This window comes from Ctenopharyngodon idella, chromosome 18 (assembly GCF_019924925.1).
Source record: "Ctenopharyngodon idella isolate HZGC_01 chromosome 18, HZGC01, whole genome shotgun sequence".
Classification (NCBI taxonomy): Eukaryota; Metazoa; Chordata; class Actinopteri; order Cypriniformes; family Xenocyprididae; genus Ctenopharyngodon; species Ctenopharyngodon idella.
The window spans coordinates 16973906-16997573 of record NC_067237.1 but is presented as its reverse complement, the minus strand read 5'-3'; the positions used below and the strand labels follow the sequence as shown (position 1 = coordinate 16997573).

General features: G+C 41.7%; 1 protein-coding gene across 2 annotated transcripts; it reads right to left on the bottom strand.

The window, feature by feature from the left end:
• Positions 1 to 768: 768 nt before the first annotated feature.
• LOC127500253 (galaxin-like) lies at positions 769 to 22352 on the bottom strand. 2 transcript variants are annotated; one of them, XM_051871313.1, is made up of 7 exons: positions 22252 to 22352; positions 22105 to 22149; positions 12383 to 12517; positions 12003 to 12182; positions 4969 to 5042; positions 2071 to 2521; positions 769 to 1963 (listed from the first exon to the last, which is right to left on the bottom strand). In XM_051871313.1, the coding sequence occupies exons 1-7, from the start codon at positions 22277 to 22279 to the stop codon at positions 1614 to 1616; spliced, it is 1263 nt and encodes a 420-aa protein (XP_051727273.1). In that variant the 5' UTR covers positions 22280 to 22352; the 3' UTR covers positions 769 to 1613. The 2 variants fall into 2 exon arrangements, with proteins under 2 accessions (XP_051727273.1, XP_051727274.1); XM_051871314.1 differs by having other exon boundaries at positions 769 to 2521.
• Positions 22353 to 23668: the final 1316 nt, after the last annotated feature.

Genomic DNA, 23668 nt, shown 5'->3' with positions numbered 1-23668 from the left:
TTGTATACGTTTTTATAAGTCTTTTACATCATTGTACAGCACATTGGTCAACTGTAGTTGTTTTTAATTGTGCTTTATAAATAAATTGAGACTTCAGACTTCAGACTTGATTTTGGATGCAGCCCAACTGTGTAAAAAACAGTCAGCTTAAGCCTTACCCACCATGCTGGAAATATGTAGATATGTTATCTAAAAACTACTATTTTTAGTCAAAATTCTAGTGAATAGACCTAATCTGAAAACCACGCCCACCTGGGGGGAAAACAATCCAAAAGTCCCCATTGACGTTATATAGCGTGAGGCAGCCTCACGCAATACAAAGTCAATGGAGACGGTTGGATTGTTTCCCCCCCCCCCCCGGTGGGCGTGGTTTTCAGATTATACTAAATGCGCTCTGTCTCTATAACCACTTCCGCTGGAGTCCTCACTTTTTGTGTCTTCTTCAGGAACCTCTCTGCTTGCTTCACAGTATTGGCAATCAGAATCATAATTCCATATCCAATCTTTCTTATTTTATCAATGTAAATACTCACTGTGTCAATCATAACATTGTTGTTATGCTCAGTCTGCATCTCAGTTTTGACAATGTTGGGTTAATGCATGTTTTAGATGCTACTATATTTGCAAAAGTTTAGGATATTGATATTAATCCATCATCCACAAAGCTTCACATTTCCATGCACAAGTTATAAAGACATTATGTAAAGATGAATATTAGATTCATGAGCACTTTATATATATATACTGTATAAAAAAAACACTGCTCACAATGCTCACAAACATTTATTTTGAAATAAATGGTTTGCTTGGTACATTTACAAACGCCAATATACCTGCTGCAAAATTTCATGTCTAACTGTATCACAAATATACTGAAACTGTCAAAACAACAAATATGAAAGCTGCATGATACATTTGTTTTTGAAATTGTATATAGCTTAAATACAGTTTGTATATGGTATATAGTAGCTGCACGATTATAACAGATGAAGTGTATATTTGCATATGTATTCACACAAGATACAATATTAAACATAAATCGGTCAAGTAATGGTATAACAAATGTATAGTTGAGCTAATATGCTAAATAAAATTTAATGTAGTTGTCTTCTAAATGATGAATTAGGACAAAATCACTTTTAGCTTTTAAATGAACAATTATTTTCTTTATAAAAAACAAAAATGGATTAAACATCATCAAAGCATCTTTTCACTTGGACTGTGAAACATGTCTGTAAATTTGAATAGACCTGAGGTTGATTAAACATCAAATACAGTACATGATATTAAATAATATACATTGGGTACAGAAAGTATTCAGACCCCCTTAAATTTTCCACTCTTTGTTATATTGCAGCCATTTGCTAAAATCATTTAAGTTCATTTTTTTCCTCATTAATGTACACACAGCACCCCATATTGACAGAAAAACATAGAATTGTTGACATTTTTGCAGATTTATTAAAAAAGAAAAACTGAAATATCACATTTGCAAGATATATTATGTTGTTATAGTTTAATTCATAAAAACTTTCTTAATAAATCTTAATAAAGGAAATGCAGTGTTATCCGTATAACAGGTAAAAACATAAATGGCACCAAAGGGATGCTATTCAAAAGTTTCCCTGATATGAAAATCCACCCTGAATATGGAGCATGTGTGAACAGGTGTTGACACTTAAGGCTTGCATGAGATTTAGGTTACATGCTGTAAAGAACATGTGAATATCAGTGGTTACATCGACAGGGATGGAGAGAGGCTTGTACTCTCTGTTGTTGTTGTTGTTGTTGTTTGTCTCCCAAAGGTAGGTCATGCCATTCTCTAGCGCTGGAGAGCTGCAGTGATCCAGGGTCACGTAAAGTAAAGGTCTTTCTGATATCCCGCTGACCTTCACAATGACTCTCAACACAATGTGACGCCAATTATTCTGAAGTACCACACTCTCCACTTTGCCAAAGAGCACTAGCATCAAACACATACACAGATCATTCATTTGATTTGACTAAGTAAAAAATTTGTATTTAGCATTTCATGTTGCACAGGATCAAAACCTGAACAGGGCTCATCACCTGTTGTATGGCATATGTCAGGAATCAGATCCGTTAGTGGTTTAAGTCTGTATTCTGCATGAACGCTATTATGGCTTGGTGTTGGTTTGAGATGTTCTGCACAACAGCTCCACAGGGACACGTTGTAGTAGTAATGCCCACAGCAAAAGTGATTTGGTTTGGTGTCGTAAAGCATGGCATGGGTTGAGGAGGAACAGCAAATTTTGTTGCTATTATGTTCCAGCAACAGGTTTCCACAGCATTCTGCTTTACTTTCGTTGTAGAGACGACCCGAGCAGCATCTCTGTTTGTGGTGGTCATATATTTTTGAGCCACAGCTCATCTTGAGCTGTTTTTGAGTATATATTAGACCTCCGACACACTCTGACTGCTCAGGCACATTGAGATGAAGGATTCCATTACAGCACAGCACACTGACATCTGACAGACTGTAGAGATCTTTACCACAGCACTGAAACACATATATACAAAGTGTTTGCAAATGGACTATATTTTTTGGTTAAAGGTACACTATGTAAATTTCGTCCCTCTAGCTAACAAAACTGCATACATTTTTCGGAAGAACATTGTTTTTGTTATGCTTCGGCCCTGCGTGACGAATGAATATGGTTCTTTCTCATAACTGAAAAAAGTGAGAGAGATTATCCGACTGCTCATGAAACATTCACTAATAGGCTTAAAGTATTATTTCACTTCAGAATTAAAATTTCCTGATAATTTACTCACCCCCATGTCATCCAAGATGTTTATGTCTTTCTTTCTACAGTTGAAAAGAAATTAAGATTTTTGAGAAAAACATTCCAGGATTTTTCTCCATATAGTGGACGTCAATGGGGTTCAACGGGTTGAAGGTCCAAATTGTTTCAATGCAGCTTCAAAGAGCTCTACATGATCCCAGACGAGGAATAAGGGTCTTATCTAGCGAAACGATTGGTCATTTTCTAAAAAAAAGAAAATTAATAAATTTTTTTTAACCACAAATGCTCGTCTTGCACTTTTCTGCGATGCGCCACGCATTACGTAATCACGTTGGAAAGGTCACGTGTGACGTAGGTGAAAGTGCCGATCCAGTGTCTACAAAGCGAACATGCAAAGACTAAGTCAAATGCCCTTTACAAAAGTAAAACAACGAATGTAGGATGATTTTGAAGTTGATGGAGAAAATGAGATGTTTTTTTTGGCCTACTGCAGTACTTCTGCCTATGTCACGTGTGACCTTTCCAGATTACGTAATGCGTGGCGCATCACAGAGCAGTGCAAGATGAGCATTTGTGGTTAAAAAGTATAAACATTTTTTTTTTTTTTTTTTAGAAAATGACAGATCATTTCGCTAGATAAGACCCTTATTCCTTGTCTGGGATTGTGTGGAGCCCTTTGAAGCTGCACTGAAACTGACATTTGGACTTTCAACCCGTTGAACCCCAGTAAAGTCCACTATATGGAGAAAAATCCTGGAATGTTTTCCTCAAAAACCTTCTTTTCTTTTTGACTGAAGAAAGAAAGACATAAACATCTTGGATGACATGGGGGTGAGTAAATTATCAGGACATTTGAATTCTGAAGTGAACTAATCCTTTAAGAAATATAACCAGTTTAGATGGAAAGAATCTCAAGCTGAGTAAAGCTAACTCATTAATAGACATGATACTTCCATGAAAATAAATTCCAGCACAGCGCTACAACAATCAGAATGAAATAAGTCTTCACAATAGATAATGCTTTACAATCAACTCTGTTAGAGAGCTACATATGGCAATTTATCTGTTCAATGAATTACTGTATTCACCTGTTGAATAATAAAAACGCCATCAACTCCGCGTCGCTTTTACAACATTTCACAAGTTCGCCTGCCCATTCAGTCTGAATGGTTAATGGTAAAACAAACTTGGCTTGCTGTCCTTGAAGGAGGCTCGAACCCGAGGCTCGGCTTGAGCTCAGAGTTAAACCCCCCTATAACAGTACTGTGTAGAGGGAGAATAAGAGAAATAGAGGAGGAGGAGGGATGCTGGAAGAATCGTCACTGGGATGACGTAGTGACTGCTGCTTATATACGCTCGTAATGATGATTGACAGAACTGAATGTTTAGGCTCCTCCCGAACCCACGTTTGAAACTATATTTCAAATTTGAATCAATTCAAATTCAAATCAATTCAAATTCAAATCAGTTCAAATTCAAATCAATTCAAATCAATTCAAATTCCCCCCATCTCTGAAAAGTCAAGTCAATGTTGATTCTTGTTTTATTACGAGCTCTGTCTCGTTCTCTTTTTTGCCAGCAGACTCTCCTCTGTTCGGTGTGTGCTTAAAACGGGTGATTCTCCGGAGGTTGGAGATTTAGCTGCTCCATGTCAACCTTTCTCGCTCGTTGTGACAACTAACCTCTACCACTCTCACACCAGACACACGTCAAACTAGCCGGAGCAACTTTTCTCTATTTACGGATACGACGAGACACGCACGGGCGAGTGACGTATGTACGCAATTTCCCACAAAAAGTCTTAAATATAAACACTTATAATAGGATTACCATAGTGAATCAGGGCAAAACAAAAACGCAATGATGTATTGACTCCTTATTTAAATTTGGTTAATTTTGAACAAAAAATAACGTTCAAGTAACATTCAAAATATCAGCATTCTTCATTGTTTAATTCTAAATGACATCCAATCAGGTATTAGCCACAGGTAGACTATAATGAAACATGCAAACTGTTTTACAGCCTACTACAATTCACTGAGGTGTAATTAGTAGCCTATTTGTCACTTTGCAGCAAAAAAAATAGCCTAACATCTAACACTATTTACACAATGCAAATCCAGTATACTGCTATTTTCAGTAAATGCTATTGAACTTACTCTCTGCCATAATTAAAACTGTCTATGAGAAGAATTCTGACCTGAGTAAGACCCGATTCCCTCTTGTAATTTATTCCTGAGCAACTGATATACTCTGGGGATTTTTTTTCAGCTTCTAGAGAAAAGAGAAAAGGAGAATGGATGATAGAGATGAGACAAATACATCAAAATAGGAACTTAAAGGGATAGTTCACCTAAAAATGAAAATTCTGTCATCATTTACTCAGCCTAATGTAATTTCCAACCATATAAGACTTTTGTTCATCTTCGGAAAACAAATGTTTACGAGTTCACACTTACATATAATAAATAGAGTAAAGGTTATGCATATTTGGCGTGCTGTCCGAGGGGAGGGCTCCGAGCTCGGAATTTGGCCCGAACCCAGGGTACTTACCAATGCCATGTTGGGATGGAAATAGTTAGAAGTGAGGAGAAGGGGTGGTGGAGGAATGCTAGAAAACTGTAGTAACTGTAGAAAAGGAAGAGAAGTAAGTCTGCTGTGTATATATATATATATATATATATATGTATATATATATATATATATATATATATATATATAGCCTATATATATATATATATATACCCCTTATCTTGTTAATGGAGTTGATTACTGAATGTGCTCCTCTTGTGTTAATTAGGTTAATTATCTGCACATGCTCTTCCCAAACTTTGTTAATAAAACATCATAAGATATTTTAAATGAAACCTGAGAGATTTCTGTCCCACCATTAAAAGTCCATTCCACCAAAATGTTGAAGCTTCAAAAAAGTTCTTGAAGAGATTATAAAAGAGATCCACATGGAGCAAGCAGTCTTCGTCTGAAGAAACACATTTGCTTTATACAGTGGATATAAAAAGTCTACACACCCCGGTTAAAACAGCTGGTTTTTGTGATGTAAAAATGAAATAAAGATTATTCATAATCATTGATGTAAAAATTACAACCCAAGCAATGCCACTGAAAACAAAAGTGACGCATTTCAGAGAAAAAAAGAATAAAAACTTAAAGTTAACTGCATAAGTATGCACACAATTCTATAATTGAATATGTAGCTGTATTCAGAATTAACTAATTCAGGCTCATGTGAAATAATACACACCTGTTTTCATTAACTAAGAATAATTAATACTTTATAAGTATTTTTTATTGTCAGTTTGGTAATAATGAATTAACATGTTAAATGATGAAGCTGTATGTCTCAAATTTTACTGACAAATAATCAGAACATTTCTAATCATTAGGGCATGTTGTAGTCCAGATTAAAATATAAAAAAATTTAAGTTTGAAAATTAATAGCCTATTTAGTCTTTAAGTATTAAGTATTTGGTGCTGTGATGAACAACACTGAGATTACAAAAAAATGAATGGCTGTTTGAAGCATTTTAAAAACTTCACTAGCGCAGTTGCTTTGTTTACTGGGTTTCCGGGGTAACCGCTGCATTCTGCTGTTCCATCAGTGCCCTCTTCTGTCAGAGAGTGAACGTGCACTTTCATTCAGCTCTTTCACTCGTTCCACCATGTGCTTCTCATGCACGTTGGGTTTGTTTACATGCGCGTGTCTCTGACGCCGTATACAGCGGTGTTGTGCATTTTATACGGTTGATGGGGAAAGTATTCTTAAATGCATTATACAAATTTTAATAATTGGTAATAAATTATTATTTACGGTATTTTGAAGTGCCCACGATACCATTCTCAAGTCTCAATTTATTTATAAAGCACAGTTAAAAACAACTACAGTTGACCAATGTGCTGTACAATGATGCAAAAGACTTATAAAAACGTGTATACAAACCAAGCAAACATCAGACAACAAACAACATCACAAGTCATAGGCCTTAGTGAAAAAATACGTTTTTAACTTTGATTTGAAGATATGCAATGTTGGTGCAGTTCTAATATGGATCGGTAGCGTGTTCCAAAGTTTAGGTGCGGCTATGGCAAAAGCTAGATCACCCCTAGATTTTAATCTAGACTTTGGAACAGTTAACAGACTCTGGTTGGCGGACCTAAGAGTTCTTTCCGGACGATATTCACACAACAGATCTGAGAGATGAAGGGGAACGAGGCCATTTAAACATTATCGTGCATATTCATTATCGCGATATATCGCATTACCGAATATCGGCACATGTCTAGTCTTCATATGAAGTGACTCTCATTAACTACTCATAATGCTACAAGAGACACAAAGAGCTTACAAAGCATCAACGGGATTGCATTGTCGAAAGGTATCGATCAGGTGAGGGTTACTAAAATTTCCAAGGTATTAGAGCACAGTGAAGACCGTAAGTGGAGAAAGTATGACACAACAGTAACATTATCAAGAACTTTCTAATGTGTGCTAGAAAGCTGAAAATGAAGAGAACTTTCACTTTCCAGCTGGGCCGCATTAATGCACGGGCTTACCTGGGCTTAAGCCCAGGGCCCCGGGCTGAGCGAGGGCCCCGGTGATGCCGGGAAAAAAATATAAAAGCGTTTTATTATGTGTTGACTGTCCCTTTAACATCGCTTTGCTTTGAATACATGTGTGGGTGTTTCAAGTCTTGCGCGTGAAGTGCGCCAAGACGCGCCGCGTCTAGCAGCAAAAAACTCACTGTAGGCTATCGCACACCAGACGTGTCGCTTTCAGTTCAAAACAGCAGCCCAAAACCGTTAAATTTAAACCAAACATGCAAAAGTTCGCTTCAAAAATGAACAAAAAGAAAAAAAAAAGTGGCGTTGATGAGTTTGAAGATAGGTGTTTAAACAAACGGAAAGGGAAAGCACGATCTATATTACAATAGCTCTCTAAATGAAGCATAGGCTATAAGGTCAAGCCACAGAAAGACAAACTTTTTGCAAAAAAATGGACAATACACAATCTTCCTGTCTAGGGTGAAGTTAAGTACGTTAACAATGATTTGGGACAAATATAATGTAATTTAATGGAAAACTATGCGAGTGGAATTTTTAACTGGACAATGCGGACAGACGCCGAGTGGAACGCGTCTTTGCTTTGAAAAACGCGAGACGCGGGCAGTGCATGGAGGGAAAACATTGTTAATTTTATTCAGAATAAAATTAACAATTCTACTAATTCCCGCACACTTTTCAAAACTTTCTCATCTCTTCTTTGCCCTCCTCCCCTCCCTCCCACATCAGCTCTTACAGCTGATGACTTTGCCACATTCTTCACACATAAAATAACAACCATCAGCGGCCAATTCTCCACACCACATACTGACAATAACATCTTAACGGAAAACACACAAATTTATCTATGCTCTCTGAGGCAAACTCATCCTTTCCAATCACCCTACTACCTGTCCGCTTGACCCTATCCCCACTCATCTTCTTCAGACCATCGCCTCCTCAATTGTACATGATCAATTCTTCTCTTCACACTGGTACATTTCCCACAGCTTTTAAGCAGGCTAGGATTACACCACTGCTTAAAAAACCCACTCTGAATCCAGCACTTTTAGAAAACTATAGACCGGTATCCCTTCTTCCATTCATTGCGAAGACACTTGAGAGAGTTGTGTTCAACCAACTGTCTACTTATCTCACACAGAACAACCTCCTTGACAACCACCAGTCTGGCTTCAAGAGTGGCCACTCAACTGAGACTGCCCTGCTCTCAGTCACTGAAGCCCCGAGACTGGCACGAGCAACTTCAAAATCATCGGTACTCATCTTGCTGGATCTGTCTGCTGCTTTTGACACAGTTAACCACCAGATCCTCCTGTCAACCCTCAGGTCGAAGGGCATCTCAGGAACCGCACTCCAGTGGTTCGAGTCTTACCTCTCCTGTCCAAGTCACATCATCTTGCTACTGGGGTACCTCAGGGCTCTGTGCTTGGACCACTTCTCTTCTCCATCTACATGGTTCTGTCATTCAGGAACATGGTTTTTCCTATCACTGTTATGCTGATGACACACAACTGTACCTCTCATTCAAACCAGATGATCCGACGGTTGCTGGTCGCATCGCAGCCTGCCTAACAGCCATTTCTGCCTGGATGAAGGACCACCACCTTCAACTCAACCTTGCAAAAACGGAACTGCTTGTGGTCGGTGCCAACCCAACACTTCATCATAACCTTTCCATTCAACTTGGGTCGTCAACCATAACTCCTTCCAGGAGTTCCAGGAACCTCGGAGTGGTGATGGATGATTGTTTAAGTTTCACAGATCACATCGCTACAGCCCTGCAGATTTGCTCTGTACAACATTAGGAAGATTAGACCCTTCCTATCGGAGCTTTCCACACAAATTCTTGTCCAAGCTCTTGTTCTATCCAGACTGGACTATTGTAATGCTCTCTTGGCAGGCCTTGGCAGCATGCACTGTCAAGCCTCTACAACTGATCCAGAATGCTGCAGCAAGACTGGTCTTTAACGAACCGAAGAGAGCGCATGTCACACCTCTTTTCATCAGTTTGCATTGGCTGCCAATTGCTGCTCGCATCCAATTCAAGGCTACAATGTTTGCCTACAGATCATCCACTGGCTCTGCACCACTATACCTAAACCCACTACTTCAGACTTATGCTCCCTCCAGAAGCTTGCGTTCTGCAAGTGAACGGCGTCTTGTGGTGCCATCCCAAAGGGGCACAAAATCACTCTCATGGACCTTCTCCTGGTCTGTTCCTGGTTGGTGGAATGACCTACCACGCTCTATCCGAGCAGCCGAGTCTTTAGCCATTTTCAAAAAACTGCTAAAGACATATCTTTTTCGTCAACACTTGACCCAGTAATATAGCACTTTTTTTAATTTATATTTTACTTTTCTCTTCTCAATTTTCTATTCTTTCTACATCTATTTGCATATATATTAAAAAAAAAACAAAAAAAAAAAACAACCTTGCTACGAGCACTTTACTGATGAAACTGTGACATGACACAGCACTTACATACTGTTGTACTCATGTTGATTTGATTGCTTCTTCTATTCTCATTTGTAAGTCGCTTTGGAGAAAAGCGTCTGCTAAATGACTAAATGTCTAAACGTAAATGTAAAACGCAAGGTCTCGAGACGCCTTTTTAAAAAAAAAAAAGAAGTTTGAATTGATTTTACCTTAGTTGAACTGATATGGCTTTAGAAGGCCATGTCATGTGCGAGACGCTGCAAAAGACGGAGTGGAATGGAAAAACGCGTTCTGTGTGAACGGCCTCATAAAAAACAATGTGTTCGAATTTTAAAGACGTGGTGCGGCGCTGCACTTCTTGACCTATGTGCGACCCTTCACTCACTGAACCCTGCAAATCTTCAGTAGCCTAACGTTCTGTATGAAGTCCAAGGCTGCGTCCGAAAACTGGAAAATGCTGCCTTCGGAGGACACATTTCAAGGTAGGAAGGCATCAAGGCACGTCCGAATCCAATGTTAGCTTCGCTTCCTGTCTCCTGAGATCCCTTCTTCTGATCGACTTTTGAAGGCAGCATAGATGTATCCTTTGCTGCCTTTGATATCCCACAATCCGAACGAAATGGCGAAAATGGACGTAAATGGCGTCCGAAAGTTAAGTTTGCTGGTCAGTTTGTGTGTAAATGTACGTTTTTGACCAGCATTTTCCACTTTTGATGTCATTTCTAGCGAGAAATTACTAGTGTAGTTATTAAATATTTGTTTAGTTCTCAACAAAGCTCGCGCTATTTTTTGGTAGATCGTTAAACTGTTACGCTGCCTCAGAAGTCTGTCTGAAATCAGTTTCGTGAGGTGCCTTCATGTACAAACGCTGCCTTATAAGTCATTGCCTGATAGGGCAGCGAGGCAACAAGTCAGCTTCTTAGGTTTTCGGATGCAGCCCAAAAAAAAATACAAATCATTGCTTACAGTTTCTGAAAACGTTCAATGGGCATCTTTACACTGAAAAAGCAGCACAGAAACCAAATCTGAAGCAGCATAAAATAACGAAAATGTGTATTTTATTTTAGACTTTTCCGACCAGTGTCGAAAACAGTGCCATCTTGTGGCGGGTAAAATTTACAGCAGCCATAAACCTGAGTGCGCAGCTCTGTTGTTTTATCCATTATAAAAGCCTGACGACGCTAAATGTGTTTAGTTTTCTGACAAAATAAATAACATATTAAAGTGTAGCAATAAATTAAATGGATCAACAAAAACAATAATTATAGTAATACTAATATCCTCTGAGTTGTTTGAGGCAAGTAAATTGTGTTGTTATTTTGCTGTTTTTATACTGTTTATATGACAGAACATATGATAATGTAGCCTAATATAGCCTACAGGCTTATATATTTAAAATGTTGAACTTCCATATAGTGGTCTGGGTTCAAACATTCCGACACGCAAAGTAAAGCATTCACGTGACTGGAAAGAAAATGAGCTTCGTTTTTCGTTAATCATGTTTCTCTGAAAACAATACGCACATTTCGGGACAAAGCCGCTTAGAGATAACTTCACGAAGATAATCTACACAAAAATATTTTGTAAAACAAAATTCACGAAGCATCTACACAAGCACATCAGAGTGCAGTTATGTGCATCAGATTTTCTAAGTGCGTGAGCAAAAAACAGGCAGTCCATCAGTCAATTTGTACAGCATTAGATCGTTCCCACCAACTTCCCACCGAAGTTCTGTGCTAAAATCCTGCAGGCGCCCCTGGTTCTGGTGGATGAAGGGCCCTCTCAAGTGGTAAAGCACAGGGGCCCCTTATAGTCTTAATGCGGCCCTGCCTTCCAGCAAATCTAAAGCAACAAAAATGGCTTCAGCAAAGAAAGATTAATGTTTTGGAACGGCCCATCCATTCTGAATCCATATGTTTTACCGGATGTGTGGGACAATTATGCAATTGAGCAACCAAATCAGATGCCGAAAAGCTGTTTTCCATCTGAGCAGATTTCATCCGCTTTATATTTGGTGGTACCATTACAGATAAAAAATGTGGGTACATTTATTGTCATATTTTATTTTACTGCAATGTATTGTTTAAGTGGCTAATGAGGATGCCACACTACTTTACCTGTACTTAAACAGATTCATTCATTCATTCATTCAGTTTAGGCAAAATATACAGAAGCATTATTATAAGGCAAATAATCCCTCTAACAGCTAGAAGACAAACCTTTTGGAGGTGTTGGACAGCATTCTTCATCTTTGAGATTCACTTCAAGAGTGTCATTTTTAATACAGCAGCAGTGGGTCGTCCTGTTAAATGATTCACTGCCACAACAAGAGAGATCTTCCTTCAGTTCAAGGGTTTTGTTGCCACCACAACACGCCCGAGCTGTTGTTATGTACAAGTCTGTAAATTAAGAGAGAACAAAGTCATTATAGTCTATTCTTGATCCAACAATATGAAGCTCACCAAAATCTTTCAATCATCTTAAAATATGTAAAAAAAAAAGTCATAAAAAAATTAAACAATGAAACCACTTAAAACAGGCAACATGAAAAGATGAAACACTGACTCATTTTTAAAGCCAGATCGAGTGTATTGTCTACCTTGACCACAGCATGCTGTGTGAGCACTGCTTCGAGTCTGAATGATTTCATTACAGCAAATCTGATTTACAGGATTGTAGGGAAGAGAATTACAGTAGTCAGTCTCTAGTTGACTCAGTCCTTTAGATATACCACCTAGAAGACAAATAAATAATAGGAACAACAAATTAGTTTGAATAACTATAAAAAAAAGACAAAACTGATTCCTGTGAAAGAGTCTGTACACTTTAGCATTCTTTTAAATGAAGTTCATGATGCAAGTTTGAAAGGAGCTTGCTCATCTAAACACGAAGCAGCATCTTAACTTACCTTCTTTTCCAATGACATCACTCAAGCATCCCTCCTCCTCCCCTTCTCCACCTTTGGCCTAGCTACATTCATCGCTCTATGAATTCTCAAGGGCTATGATTGCCCTGTGATTATATGATCAAGCGAACTTGTAAAAAAGAGTACTTATCATGGGAATAATATACTTTAATAGGATATACTTAAGTGCTAACTGAATGCAATGTTTTTGTACATGTGGCCAAGTATGGTGTCCCATATTTGGACTTTGTGCTCTGCATTTCACCTATCCATGTACACACACACACCGTGAACACACATCCGGAGCAGTGCCATTTTTGTCGAAACAGGGATTTTGGGATCATTTCGTGTGTATGTTTCGTTCAGATTGACAGAGAGATCTGAGCAGAGATCTGGGGGTCTCAATGTTTACCTTTTTAAGGAAGATAAACCCATGAATAAACGAATACTAGTCCATGAACGATAATCCAGGTTAAGAGAATTTATTTTAACATAAACAAATCTAACATACTTCACTCTCATATTATTACAACTTAACTGTTAACAGAGGTGGGTAGAGTATCCAAAAACTGTACTCAAGTAAAAGTACAAGTTCTTATAGAAATATTTACTCAAAGTAAAAGTGAAGTAATAATCATAATAGTTACTTGAGTAAGAGTAAAAAAGTATCTAATGAAAAACTACTCAAGTAGTTTTTGATAAAATCCGATGGCTCAAGTTCATTGACAGCAAGATAATTAACACTTTCAATGATCAGAAAGCTACAAAAACATATTTAAAACAGTTCATGTGACTACAGTGGTTCAACCTTAATGTTATGAAGCGACGAGAATACTTTTTGTGCGCCAAAAATGACAAAATAGCAACTTTATTCCACAATATCTTGTGATGGGCGATTTCAAAACACTGCTTCATGAAGCTTTATGAATCATTTGTTTTGAATCAGTGGTTCAGAGCGCCAAAATCACATGATTTCAGTAAACGAGGCTTCGTTACGTCATAAGTGTTTTGAAACTTCAATAGTTCAAACTTTGGCAGTTTGATACACGCTCCGAATCACTGATTTGAAACAAAAGATTCATAAAGCTTCGAAGCTTCATGAAGCAGTGTTTTGAAATCGCCCATCACTAGATATTGTTAAATAATGTTGCTATTTTGCTATTTTTGGCACACAAAAAGCATTCTCGTCGCTATATGATATTAAGGTTGAACCACTGTAGTCACATGAACTGTTTTAAATATGTTTTTAGTAGCTTTCTGGGTATTGAAAAAGGGAGTGTTATTGCTGGCGATGCAGGCCTTACTGAGCCATTGGATTTTATCAGAAATATCTTAATTTGTGTTCTGAAGATGAACGAAGGTCTTACGGGTGTGGAACGAAATGAGGGTGATAATAAATGACATAATTTTCATTTTTGGGTGAACTAACCTTTTAAGATGTTCTCAGACCACACTATCATTCCAGCATTTTCCAAAAGTTTCTCTTTCACACTGAGATGTTGGAAGACTCTTAAATCATCTTCCTGTGCATGCTGTAAAATGTAATAAATGCTAATAGTGCATCGCATAACTAAAGGTGTCATCGTTTTCAAATACCTTAATTTTTCATAGTCCACACTACAATGCAAAAAAATCTCAGTGTAAGGAAGGCCAAAACAAAAAGAAAAATATGCAAAAGTATCTGGGTTAGTGTAAACGTAGACCCTCTGGCATACACACTACCACTCACTCATAACATCCTCTTGCATACACAGTCTCTCTTGCAAACTCCCTTTACAAACATGCTCTGTGCCATTTTCCACTATTCCGATACTTTTACTGTTAATATATTAAAAGAGTTATATAGTAGAGTCTGTTTCATTACTTAAGTTGTTTGTCGTTTGTTTGAGAGATGCCTTTTCAAGATAAACCCCAAGGGATCGAAAGCTGAGAAGAAACTTCAAGAAAGCAGATGACGGTCAGTCCACAGCATATGTGTCAAACTCCGCTCTTGGGGGGCCACTGTCCTACAGAGTGCTCCGACCAGCTCTAGAACACGTGCCTGGAAGTTTCTAACAATCCTGAAGACATTAATTGGCTGGTTCAGGTGTGTTTAATTAGTTCCTGGAGGGCCACTGTCCTGCAGAGTTTAGCTCCATTCCTGAGTTTGACACCCTTATTCAAAAGGTTCTTTCACTCTGAACTAAAATGGCAGACTATGAATGGAAGGCATACATGGGGAACATTCTTCAGAAGAGAGTCCAATCTCCCTCAATTCACTTACACATAAATGTTCCTCAGTGTCACGCGGACTGTCACGAGAAAACTCTTTCCTGCTTTGTTTAATTGTTTGTTTTTAATGACTCCTTGTAATTCATCTGTCGACCAGTTGTCAGGTTTTGAAGGCAGACTGTTGAATTATTACATTTGTTTCGTTTGTAACAAATTGTTGTATTGTTATTAAGTATGCTGCTGCAATTGTTTTAAAAGCATTACTAGTTTTAAAAATGTTTTTGGCTTTTTATAAAATAAAAACTAATAAACATTATTTTGCAATTAAGAGACTGGTTATTTGTACATATAGCAGCATTCAATCTTATTTATAGGTAATTTTATTGTTTTTACACAAATAAATGTCCTTCATTAAACATTAAAAAGCTAAAGAAAATACAGACGATTTTATGTAAAATTATGGTTATAAACTGTATTTTATTTAAAAAAAAAAAAAAAAAAATCCTGTAAAAAAACGGTTATTTTCTGGCAGCAGGGGCGCTAGAAATATAACGGAAAATAAATGTCTCGTAAAAAATATTTTCTGTTATTTTATGGTATATTTCTGGCGCCCCTGCTGCCAGAAAATTACCGTTTTTTTAAGGGACTCCGTTTTTTTTTTTTTTTTTTACAGTGTAGGCTATTGGCTGTATGAACTGAAATCAAATGAAATCGATACCTGTGGAATTGTTCACAGACTGCATACGCAGTTTAAATAATAAGATCTTCATCGCTGGCAAATAATAGGATGCATTTGCAGATTTGCTTTTAATTGACTGTAGGTCCACTGCCTGCTTCATCCAATGCTCCGAGTGAGAAAGCGCTTCAGACAATTCAGTATGTGCAGGGAACGTCTCGGTTACAAAGGTAACTCTCGTTCCCTGAAGGAGGGAACGGAGACGTACGTCGGACAGACCGACGAATAGGAATCTCGCTAGAGAGGCCAATCTGCTTCGAGTGTAACTAAAACGAGTCAATGCACATTGGCATGCAATCATATGCAGCAGCTGCTCGCCTCGCAGCGCGGGTATATAATGAGCAGCAGGTGTGTTGCATCTTTAGGTTTTCGCTTCGGAGCCGAACCGGATAGGCGGCAGCATCAGCGGGGTACAGCGACTGTGGCGATGGGACATACATCTCCGTTCCCTCCTTCAGGGAATGAGGGTTACCTTTGTAACCGAGACGTTCCCATTCAGTCGGTCACGTTTGACGTACGTCGGACAGACCGACGAATAGGAATCCCTACCAAAGCGCCACAGGGGCTGCCCCCTTCCAGCGCTCTGTGCAAGCCTCCTGTACCCCCTTGCCTATGGACGGTGGGACAGGGCTAACACAGAGAGTGTCAATCACTGCTGTTCTCCAAAAAACCCATTCAGTGAGACTATTAGATATAACTGGGAAAGCGTACCCTTTCACTGGAAAGGAACGCTGCGGAAGCCACATCCTTCCCCGAAGGAGTTATGTGGAGAAGAACGTATGGACTAACCCCGTAGGGCTGTACTACATATGGAAGTACAGGGCTGACTCCAACCTGATGAGAGGTGGGTTCTTCCAGAGGGAAAGACACGGGCTTCGTTTAGGAGCAACCGTGGAACTACACATATGGGATCCCTGTAGGGTCACACATATGGTACCCAGCCTAAATCTGGTTCTCAAGGATACAACGGAGTATAGGCCTGGCGCCAGACGCTCCGCCACGTCGGCTGCCAAAGGGAGATCGGAGGACTCAACAGGGTCTGCCTCGTAGGGACTCTCTGGAGTAATAAGCGCATGTAAGCGCAGCAAGCCGACACTAAGCCGGGGCCTCTCCATGCCTCTGACCTGAGGTGAGAACACGGGAGGAGACCGGCTCAACACGAAGGCAATAGAATCTAGCGAACGTGTGTGTGAGTGAGCATGCAACCTGAGCGGGCAGGGCACGCCTTGAGCTTGGTAAGCCAAGGCGATGGCGTCCACTATCCAGTGGGCCATCTTCTGCTTGGAGACAGCCTTTCCCTTCTGCTGGCCTCCGTAACAGACAAAGAGCTGGTCTGAGGTCCTGAAGCTTTGAGTTCTGTCTATGTACAGTCACAAGGCGCGAACTGGACAGAGGAAAGCTAGGGCTGGGTCTGCCTCCTCCGGGGGCAGCGCTTGCAGGCTCACTACCTGGTCCCTGAAGGGAGTGGTAGGAACCTTGGGCACATAGCCAGGCCGGGGTCTCAGTACCACGTGGCTGTCACCCGGCCCGAACTCTAGGCACGATTCGTCGACCGAAAATGCCTGCATGTCCCCTACCCTCTTGATGGAGGCCAATGCAACCAGCAGCAAAGTCTTCATAGGCAGAATCTTTAAGTCTGCTGACTGCAAGGGCTCAAAGGGAGCATTCTGGAGAGCTCGAAGCACCAGAGCAAGGTCCCAAGAGGGTAAGGAGGGGGGTCGAGGAGGATTTAATCGTCTCGCCCCCCTAAGGAACCTGATGACCATGTCGTGCTTACCAACAGACTTGCCATCGATGTGGTCATGGTATGTGGAAATTGCAGCAGCAATTGATGTGCCAATGCAGTTGGGGGCCCGTCCAAACCCCTGATACTGCATGCCCGTTGTACGTGGCACCCCAGCCGGCGGCAGAGGCATCTGTGAACACCACAGCATGCCGGAACACCTGCTCTAGGGGCACTCCTGCCCGAAGAAACAAGGGGTCTGACCACGGGCTGAAGGTTTGGCGGCATTCCGGAGTGATTGCCAGTCGGAACGTACCGCGTTGCCACGCCCATCTCAGGACTCGACCGTGAAGCCAGTGCTGAAGCGGTCTCATATGAAGCAAACCGAGCGGGGTTACTGCCGCTGCGGCTGCCATATGCCCCAGGAGCCTCTGAAAGAATTTCAGTGGGACTACTGTCCTGCCTTTGAACGTATTCAGGCAGTTCAACACCGACTGAGCACGTTCCTCTGTGAGGCGTGCTGTCTGTTCGACCGAATCCAACTCCATACCGAGAAAAGAGATCCTCTGCACAGGGGAGAGTTTGCTCTTTTCCCAGTTGACCTAAAGGCCCAACTGGCTGAGGTGACTGAGCACCAGGTCCCTGTGTTCGTACAACTGAACCCGAGACTGCGCTAAAATAAGCCAGTCATTGAGATAGTTGAGGATGCGAACACCCTGTTCTCTCATGGGAACAAGGGCTCCCTCCACGACCTTCGTGAAGATGCGGGGAGACAGGGCCAGCCCGAAGGGTAGGACCTTATACTGATATGCTCGACCCTCAAACACAAAGCGCAGGAACGGCCTGTGTCGAGCTAGAATCGAGACATAAAGTACGCATCTTTCAGGTCGATCGCTGCAAACCAATCTTGGGGACGGATGCACTCGAAAATGCGTTTTCGCGTGAGCATTTTGAACGGTAGCTTGTGGAGGCTCCGATTCAAAACTTGCAGGTCCAAGATCGGTCGTAACCTACCGCTTTTCTTGGGTAGAATGAAGTAGGGACTGTAGAACCTTGACCTCATATCGGCAGGAGGGACCGGCTCTATCGCGTCCTTCGCCAGTAGGACCGCGATCTCCGCACGCAAGACATGGGCATCGACAGCTTTCACTGAAGTGAAGTGGACGCCCCTGAACTTGGGGGGACGCCGGGCGAACTGAATCGCATAGCCGAGCCTGATGGTCCGAATGAGCCAGCGAGACGGACTGGGGAGCACTAACCAGGCTCGCAGAGACCGTACAAGCGGGATCAAAGGAACCGTAGGCGTACCCGCAGTGGGGCAGCGAGGTGGAACACAGGGACACGGCTCGGGAGGCTCTCTTAGCGAGGCGGCCCGTAGCGGGGTCTGAGTGTGCTGAGCAACACTTACCTGGTTCCAAGGTCGGGAAGGGGGTGCAGGAGAGGCTTTGGCCGCCTTCTCGAACTGCACGCTGCTGCCCTCTGGCGAAGGAAGAGGGGGATGAGAGTGGAGAGGTTCTTGCCCTCCCACTGCTCTCCGAGCCCTCTTCGGACCTGGAGATGGAGGAAACTGCTCTTTTTTTGAAAATGTGGGTACCGCTGGCTGTTTACCACCCGGCCCTCCTCCAGGGGAAGGAGTGGTGCAGTCACCATCTCCCGAAGAGCAGTCCCAGCCATCTCTGGGTCGCCCGTCCTAGGGCCTCTTGCTCTTGGCTTTACCACCCTTCTTGGCGGGGGCCTGGACGGGCTGGGCACCCCGCTTGCGACTGGCTCCACGGCGCCGCTTGGATGGAAGCTGCTGCTGCGGAGCGGGAGCGGGGGCAGCCGCAGGGGGGCGCCCTCGGTGACGAGCAGGCTGAGGTGCTGCCGGCGGCGGATGGGTGGACGCAGCAGCTGACCTCCGTGGCAGGATGTGACTGATGGCCTCAGTCTGCTTCTGTACAGCCGAGAACTGCTGGCCGAAGTTCTCGGCCGCGTCGCCGAAGAGGCCGGTCTGGGACACGGGGGAAGTAAGGAACCTGACTTTGTCGGTATCCCTCATGTCGGCCAGACACAGCCAGAGATGGCGTTCCTGGACCACCAAAGTGGACATCGCACGACCCACTGACCGCGCTGTAACCTTCGTCACACGAAGCGCAAGGTCCGTCGCAGCACGAAGTTCCTGGAGAACTTGTGGATCATGACCACCCTCGTGCAGGTCCTTCAGTGCCTTGGCCTGATGGACCTGCAACAACGCCATAGCGTGTAAGGCGGAAGCGGCTTCCCCGCAGGCCTGGTAAGCCCTGCCGGTAAGATCCGACGAGTGCTTACAGGCCCGGGAAGGGAGAGACGGCTCCCCCCGCCAGGTGGAGTTAGGGCACAGTTGCATAGCAATGGCCCGCTCCACAGGGGGGATGCGCATATAACCCTTCGCCGCACTGCCATCAAGGGTGGTGAGGGAGGAGGACCCACCGGAACGGTTTCGGGCAGTAAAAGGTGCCGTCCATGTACCAGTGAGTTCTTCATGCACCTCCGGGAAGAAAGGAACCAGGGTGGGTGGCTGAGAACCAGCACGTGCCACCCCGAGATACCAATCGCCCAACCTCAAGGGCTCAGGACACGGTGGAGGGTTCCACACAAGCCCGACCCTGTTGGTGGCCTGGGAAAGCATAGCCATCATCTCTGGATCCGAATGGGGCACAGTTACCATTCCCGAAGGAGGCAACCGCGCCGACTCGTCATCTCCAGAAAAATCTGGCTCACCCTCCGATGCAGTTATCAACATCCGGTCATCGGGGGGAGCTCTGAAGGATACAGATGGTGCACACCTTTGAGATGGCCCACCGCGCTCCCCCGGCAGCTCTACTGGCTGCGGAGTGCAGGAGGTGTGAGGGTTCCTAGGGGGTTGATTCCTCGAAGGAAGTGCACTCACCGTAATCCTCAGATCAATGCTGCTACCCGAAGCAACCCTCTGAGGAGGATTGGAACGAGGCAGCGGCACTGGGACTCCGCCCCTTTGCAGGAACTGGAGTCTCGATCGCAACTCCGAGATGGTCATCTTCCCACAATGGGTACATGACTCATCCACAAACGCTGCCTCAGCGTGCTTTAAGCCCAGACATGTGATGCAGCGATCGTGACCATCCCTCGGTGCCAGGTAACGACCGCATCCAGAAACACACAAGTAGAATGTCATCTTTAAAAAGACGCAAGCTCTACTTGTGTAAGCTCTTTCAGGGACTTGCTCTTTAAAAGTGCTGCAGCACGCAGAGGAACGGCCGCGGCAACACAGACAGGGATTGTGTGCAGCCTGTCGTGTGCTCTCCTCTCTTAGAAGGCGGTCCTCTTACCGGCCGTAAAAACAGCTTTTTAGCGCTCAAAAACGCACCGTTACCAGCCGTAAGAACAGCCTTTTTAAGCTGAAAAAACAGCTATTTGCTCAAAAGGCAAAAACAAAGAAAGAGAGAGAAGACAAAAAAAGAGAGGACTTCAACCCTGCTGCCGTGCTATATGCCCGCACTGAAAAGAACTGACTCGTTTTCCAACACTTGCTTGCAGAGAGACAGGAACATCTGTTCGGCTCCGAAGCGAAAAGCTGAAGATGCAACGCACCTGCTGCTCATTATATACCCGCGCTGTGAGGCGAGCAGCTGCTGCATATGATTGCATGCCAATGTGCATTGGCTCATTTTAGTTACACTCGAAGCAGATTGGCCTCTCTAGCAAGATTCCTATTCGTCGGTCTGTCCGACGTACGTCGAACGTGACCGACTGAATGGGAACTGCACAAATCATTCAAACTGATTCAGACAGTTTTGCCAACTTGTTTGATCAAGTCTTTGAACAGAATCGACTCAAAAGAGCGATTCATTTGTGAATGGGGCATCGTTCATGAAAAAAAGAGACAGCGCACTTGGAATAAACTACGCATTTCTTAACATGTAGAGTATTGCATTAAAAATAAAGTAACGAGAGGGACGTCGCCCAATGTAGCGAAGTAAAAGTTCAGATTTTTCATTAGAAATATATTCAAGTTAAAGTTAAAGTACCCACATTTAAATCTACTCTAAAAAGTACAAATTTTCCAAAAAAATACTCAAGTAAATGTAACAAAGTAAATGTACCCACCTCTGACTGTTAAAAAACTATATTGTCATGAAAGTGTACTCTCTTTAGGTACACTTAAGTGGGCCTTTATTTTAGTTTTAGTTATTTGTGCATTAAATGATAGCTGTCACAGGATATGTATACATTTGAGTAATTTATGGTGAGCTTACAAAACCATGCATAATATATTTGTTGATTGCAGCATGCATTTGTGGGAATATTTGAAGCTTTTAACTCAATGAGTGAAAGTAAAATTAAACTGTCTGAATTAGAAGCTGCTGTTGTTCCTAACCAAAATAAATTCTAAATTCCTAATTTCTTCCCATTCCTTCTGTTTCAGCAAAACTAAATGTTAGATTCTCTTAATATTAAATTTAGAGAAAACTCTAAAGTAAAAATGATAAAGTAATAATAATAATAGTAATAATAATTACAAGGGCAGTCACATTGCTAATTACTGTGCATCTTTTTTCAATCAATGGTAATTCTCATGTGCTAAATGTTTTTTCACTCCTTTGATCAACAAAACTACTGATATTATCTCATTCATTCAATCATTTATTGTGATGTCTTATACAACAATATTTGTTAATTCAATAAAACCTATAGATGCCTCTAAAACATGCCTATATATCTAAAGTATAATCATGATTCCATTCTTACCTTGTCCAGAGGGTGTGGCAAACACAAACAAGATTGTCAGTAAAACTGCAAATTAAGCAGAAAAAGTTATGCAATTTATTTTGTAGATATAAAATAAAATAACCCAGATTCCACTGACAACCAACTTTAAAAGGTGGACTGCCATACAGTATGCATTTGATGTGTAGATTTCCATTGTGTATCCCTGGTCAGTGAATCAAGAAACTGACATTCAGATGCAAAGGGATGAGAATTTGTGTTATTAAAACCCCGCCTCTCCAGTGAAACACGAAAGAGAAAATGCAGAAAAAAGAGTAGTGGATGAAAGACCATCATGGTTATGTTCAGTCTGGATTTTATTTTCATTGTTTCACCAGTTCCTGTTTATTCTATTTAGTCATCTAGATTACCATTTTTCTTAGTTTCCCAACACTCTTTTGGCCATGGGACTTTTCCATGTTTTCCCAATATTATATTATATATACAGTATGAAAAAAGCAAATGTATTTCACAAAAATGGTTGACACACACAAGTACCGTCCCAATTAAATTACCATACACATGAATTGTAAGAATATGACTAATACTGGTCAATAAATTGTAAAAGGTAAGGCTATTAAATAGCAGTCCCAAACTAGTTTGTGTTAATACAAGTTGGTAAGTTAGTATGAGTCACCACAGTCATTTAAAAAAATGAAAATAACACAAAGTGAAAATAAATTGGTATTTTGGGGTTATGGAAACAACAGTTACCTTGGTAAATACTTAACTATTTTACTTAAAGGGGACCTATAATGCCCCTTTTTTACAGGATGTAATGTTAGTCACTGGTGTCCCCAGAATGTGTCTGTAAAGGTTCAGCTCAAAATACCCCACAGATCATTTATTACAGCTTGTCAAATTTGTCCCTATTTGGATGCGAGCAAAAACATGCCACTTTTGTGAGCCAAAATGAGGATTGTCAATAACGGTGTTCAGCCTTACATTGTTCAAACCGGAGTCGGACACTGGAAGAAGTTACAACTTTTAGAATGCAACTGGACGTTTCTGAATGGTTAATGGATAAATTAATGTAGTTGCTGTGGAGTTGATTCAACTCATTGACTAGCATGTGCCGTCATGTTAGGCCCTGTCCCAAATGGCACCTTAAACACTCGTGGTCTTCCTACAAGTCTGCACTTTCGTGACGTAACGCAGCTTTGACTGTTGAGAAGATGTCTGCTGTGGAGCTCGCAAAAGTGCGCATATCGGCCGCAAAGGGGGCACTCGTGAGCACCCTACTGAAGCCTAAAATTGACAAATGGGACACCCATACGGTCTCGTGAACTTAATGAACATGCGCACAGCAGCAGCCATTGTAAGTCCATAAGACCGAAAGTGCATAGAAGTGTGCCATTTGGGACAGGGACTTTAATCTTTTGTGCAAATCCAGTTAAATGGATCCTCGTTTGTAAAGCAGTTTGGCGTAAAATGACAGCATGGTAACAACATTCTACTACAACAACTCCTCCTCTTCTGTAAAGCAGCCCAACATGGCCTCACCCCCTTTGTTGCGTGTTCTCAGGGGCGGGGTTTATTTAAATTT

Excerpts from the sequence above, each read along its gene's own strand:
- LOC127500253 (XM_051871313.1), bottom strand. The coding sequence starts at position 22,279 with ATGGAAATCTACACATCAAATGCATACT. Across the intron at positions 22,150-22,251 it reads CTACACATCAAATGCATACT|TTTTACTGACAATCTTGTTT; the intron begins GTATGGCAGTCC and ends CTTAATTTGCAG. Across the intron at positions 1,964-2,070 it reads TGACATATGCCATACAACAG|TGCTCTTTGGCAAAGTGGAG; the intron begins GTGATGAGCCCT and ends GTTTGATGCTAG.